Raw genomic sequence first — 4,001 nt, forward strand, 5'->3', positions numbered from 1 at the left:
GTCCCCCGTGCTACCCCCGCGGGGACGGGTGGTGTCAGAGACGGGTCCCCCATGCTACCCCCGCGGGGACGGGTGGTGTCGGAGATGGGTCTCCCGTTCGGCAGGGGCCCCCACGCTGCCCCCACGGGGAGGGATGGGTGGTGTCAGAGACGGGTCCCCCGTGCTACTCCTGCAGGGACGGGTGGTGTCGGAGATGGGTCTCCCATTCGGCAGGGGCCCCCACGCTGTCCCCACAGGGAGGGACGGGCAGTGTCAGAGATGGGTCTCCCATTTGGCAGGGGCCCCCACGCTGCCCCCGTGGGGAGGGACGGGTGGTTTCGGAGATGGGTCTCCCGCTCATTAGCAACACATCCACTGGGGCTGCTGTTTGTATTTTTCCAAGGCTTTTTTTTTGTGAGTTACTGTCATCTTTCATTGAGGCATAATTTCTCCGTGGACACGGGATTTCAGTGCACTAAGCTTGGACACGTGTGAGCGCTCACGTGATCCTGTGGCCTCGACCCCGCCCCGGACCCTTTCCCTGGCAGTCCAGGTGTGCTGGCTGGGCGCATCATGACGGTCGTGGGGTCAGGGCAGCTGGTCGCCTGCACACTCTTATCCCTCCCCTTTCTGTCCTCGGTGAGGTTGTCTCAGGGGACATGCGGGATGTCTTAGGTGTGTTCCCTGCTGTGGCTCCGACAGAGTCTAACATGGGCCCCGTCATCTGTGAGCCTTTTTCTTTCTGGGCCTTACTGTTTTGTGTGGTGGGCTGGGGTCCACAGAGGAGGGACGTGCCTGCCTCCACATCCCATCGTGTGCTGGAATCTGTCCACCTGCGTTTTGTCTGTCTTTCTTTGCTTAATGTATTTTGTTGTGATGTTGGGGAGTTTACAGAGCACACTGGTTTTCCACTCAGCGATTTGTAAGTGTCTTGCTTGTGACATTCCTTGCAACCCCAGGGTGACAGCATCTTCCTACCTCCTCCCTGCATGCCTGGTTCCTGTTAATCCTTTGTGCCTGTCCCTTCCTCCCTTCTGCGCTCTCTCCCTGGCGCATGCTGCCCGTTGAGCCCATGTGGTTGGTTGTAAGGAGTAGACTTCCCTGGTGTTTGCTTTATAGGCCTATTGTTTGGCTGAGAGTGAAACCATAGGAGTGAGTTCAGTCCAGGCCTGAAAGGTGTCTAAGGGCCACAGTCTCAGGGCTCCCACCCGTCTCTATCAGACCAGCTAGCCTGGTCATCTTGTAATTTTGGGTTTTGTTCCCCATTTTTCTCCCACTCTGTCTGGGACCTCCTGTCTGGTCCCTTTCAGAGTGGTTGGCATGGTATCCAGGCACCATCTGCTTCTGGTTTCAGGGTTGTGGAGGCTTGTGAGTCTTGGGGTCCATTGGTCCTTGGACTGACTGTCTCCATGCACCTTTGTCACCTACATTTTCAAAGACTCAGCAAGGGGTGCAGACGGTGCACTGTCCCTGGCCACCTTGGGGGGGTGTGCCACACACAGGGCAAATAGGCAGCAGCATCTGTGGGTCCCACTCCTCTCAGACCAGAATTGACCAGAAGGTTGGAGGGTGCAGAGGGTATCAGCCATTTACACGTGTGTCACGAGGGAGCTGTGGTGGCGTAGTGCCTTAAGGCATTTTACTGCTAACCAGAAGGTTGGCGGTTCAAAGCCACCAGCTACTCTTTGGAAGAAAGATTGGACAATCTACTTCTGTAGTGATATACCCTCAGAAACCCAAGGAGGGGTCGATGTGGGTTGGATCCAACTCATTAGCTGTGAGTTTGAGTGAGTTCCTGTCATGCAAGTCATATGTCCCAGTGCAGACGTGTGAGGGTTGGGTACAGACCAGGACACGTGGAAAAACATCTTTATCTGCTGTTGGGGAGGGACTGGTGTCTGGCAGACACATCAGGAGGGCACCGGTCTCCCAAGGAAGTGGGCTAGATGATGCCCTTTGCTGTCGGGCTTCCCGTGTGAAAAGGCCCGGTGCCCACTCACTTGCCAGCAGACATTCGGAGGGGGTGGCAGCGCAGCCGAGTGATCCGGGCGTCAGGACACGTTTCTCTGGCCTTGTCCCTGCAGCGAGCTTCATCTCCCCAGAGAAGAGCCGAAGGATGCTGCCGACGCCCACTGGGACCAACAGCGGCACCTCCTTGCTAGGTCCCAGCCTGCTGGATGGAAACTCACGGGACTCCTTTGTGTCCCGGTCCCTGGCCGACGTGGCAGAGGTAAGTGCTCTTCCAGTGCCCCTGGGCTTCAGGCCGCCGCAGCCCTCCTGCAGATGGTCTGGTTGGGCCTCCGTGGTGGCTGTAGAACCGCTCACCAACAGTTGAAAATTGCCACACGTACGCCTCCACGCTTTTCACTGTCTCTTGGGAAAGAGAAGTTCTGGCCGCACTGGGCCGGCGTTCACCCCAAGTGACAGACCCTGAGTAACAGCAGGCTTCCGAGGGCACGCACGCTTGGAGACCCTGCGCCCGGGGCCCGCAGGGGTCTGTGCAGGCAGCACCTCCTGTCGTGTTGGGCCTGGTTGTGCGGCTGTGGGCCGGGCACACCACCCTTCCCTGCCTCGGTTTTCTGACTTGTGAAGTGTCAGTGCCTCCCGCAGAGCGGTGGCTGGCAGTGTCATTTCTGGCCCCGAGTCCTGACAATGGGGAACCTTTGGGCAGCAGCTTCGAGGCCCGCCGGAAAGGCACAGCCCACCTTGGGCTTCTCACTTCCCCACGGGTTAGCTGACGAAGGTTCGCCCCGGGTCCGTGTGCCAGGCACTATTGCAGGGGCTGCCCTGAGGCTTCTGTCTAGAGAAGGAGGCTGACAGAAAAGAGGCCACAGTGACTTCTACGTACTCACCCCCAGAGTAAACCCTCGTCACCAAAGCCCTGTTCCTGTGCCCACTCCAGTCCCCACATCTCTCCTTGCTTCCGCGTGCAGCCTCACCCAGTGTCCATCCTCGTCTGTCTCTGGAGCACACCGACTGAACCTGTCCTCTCTTCATCCCCAGTGTCCGTCCCTGTCTGTCCGTCTGTCTCGAGCACACTAACCGAACCTGTCCTCCCTTTACCCCCATGTCCGTCCCTGTCTGTCCGTCTGTTTCGAGCACACTAACCGAACCTGTCTCCATCTCAACCCCATGTCCATCCCCATCTGTCCATCTGTCTCCTGAGCACACCGACTGAACCTGTCTCCCCTCACCCCCGTGTCCGTCCCCATCTGTCTGACCCTCTCCTGAGCACACCGACTGAGCCTGTCTCCACCTCGCCCCCCATGTCCGTCCTCATCTGTCCATCTGTCTTCCAAGCACGCTGACTGAGCCTGTCCCCACCTCATCCCTCATATCCAACCCTGTTTCCCGAGCACGCTGACTGAACCTGGCACCACCTCAGGCACTTTGCACTTGCCGTGTGTCCTGCTGGAACGTGCCTCCCTCACAGCCAGGTGTGATCACCATCCAAAGCCTTGTGGAGGGTCTCTCTGACTGCCCCTTCCTCATGGCTTATACTGAGCGCTGGCCCTGCCGTCCCTCCTCCACGGCCCCGGCCCCGTGGCCCACGCCGAGCCCTGGCCCTACCGTCCCTCCTCCACGGCCCTGGCCGCGGGGCCACGCCGAGGCCTGGCCATGCCGCCCCTGCTCCATGCCCCTGTCCCCATGGCCCACACCCAGCTCTTCCACGGCCCTGTCCCCATGGCCCACCTCGAGCCCTGGCCCTGCCGTCCCTCGTCCACAGTGCACTCGGCCACCATGCGGGCTGGATTCCAGCAATGTGGTTGCTGGGTGAGGCCAGTCTTTACTGGGAAGCTGTTCTCCAGGTCCCTGGGCAATGGCCAGCTGCCCACTAACTCGGCCCCTGCCCCATGTCACAGGTCGTGGACTCGCAGCTGGTGTGCATGATGAACGAAAACAGCATCGACTACATCTCTCGGTTCAATGACCTGGCTCAGGAGCTGTCCGTCACCGAGCCCAGCCGCCGTGAAGTCTTGTTTGACAGTGGCGGGGCCCCCATCGGCGACCTGTCCCAGTGA

General features: G+C 59.6%; 1 protein-coding gene across 1 annotated transcript in view; it reads left to right on the plus strand.

The window, feature by feature from the left end:
* The window catches only part of CRAMP1 (cramped chromatin regulator homolog 1), a 34,446-nt gene extending 30,445 nt beyond the window's left edge, over positions 1-4,001 (plus strand). The window contains exons 19-20 of the mRNA XM_007939647.1: positions 2,064-2,209; positions 3,843-4,001. Of these exons, the coding sequence (XP_007937838.1) occupies positions 2,064-2,209; positions 3,843-4,001 (305 nt within the window). The remainder of the gene's footprint in view (positions 1-2,063; positions 2,210-3,842) is intronic.

The sequence above is a fragment of the Orycteropus afer genome, unplaced genomic scaffold, assembly GCF_000298275.1.
Source record: "Orycteropus afer afer isolate SDZICR_OR568_19922 unplaced genomic scaffold, OryAfe1.0 scaffold00061, whole genome shotgun sequence".
Lineage (NCBI taxonomy): Eukaryota > Metazoa > Chordata > Mammalia > Tubulidentata > Orycteropodidae > Orycteropus > Orycteropus afer.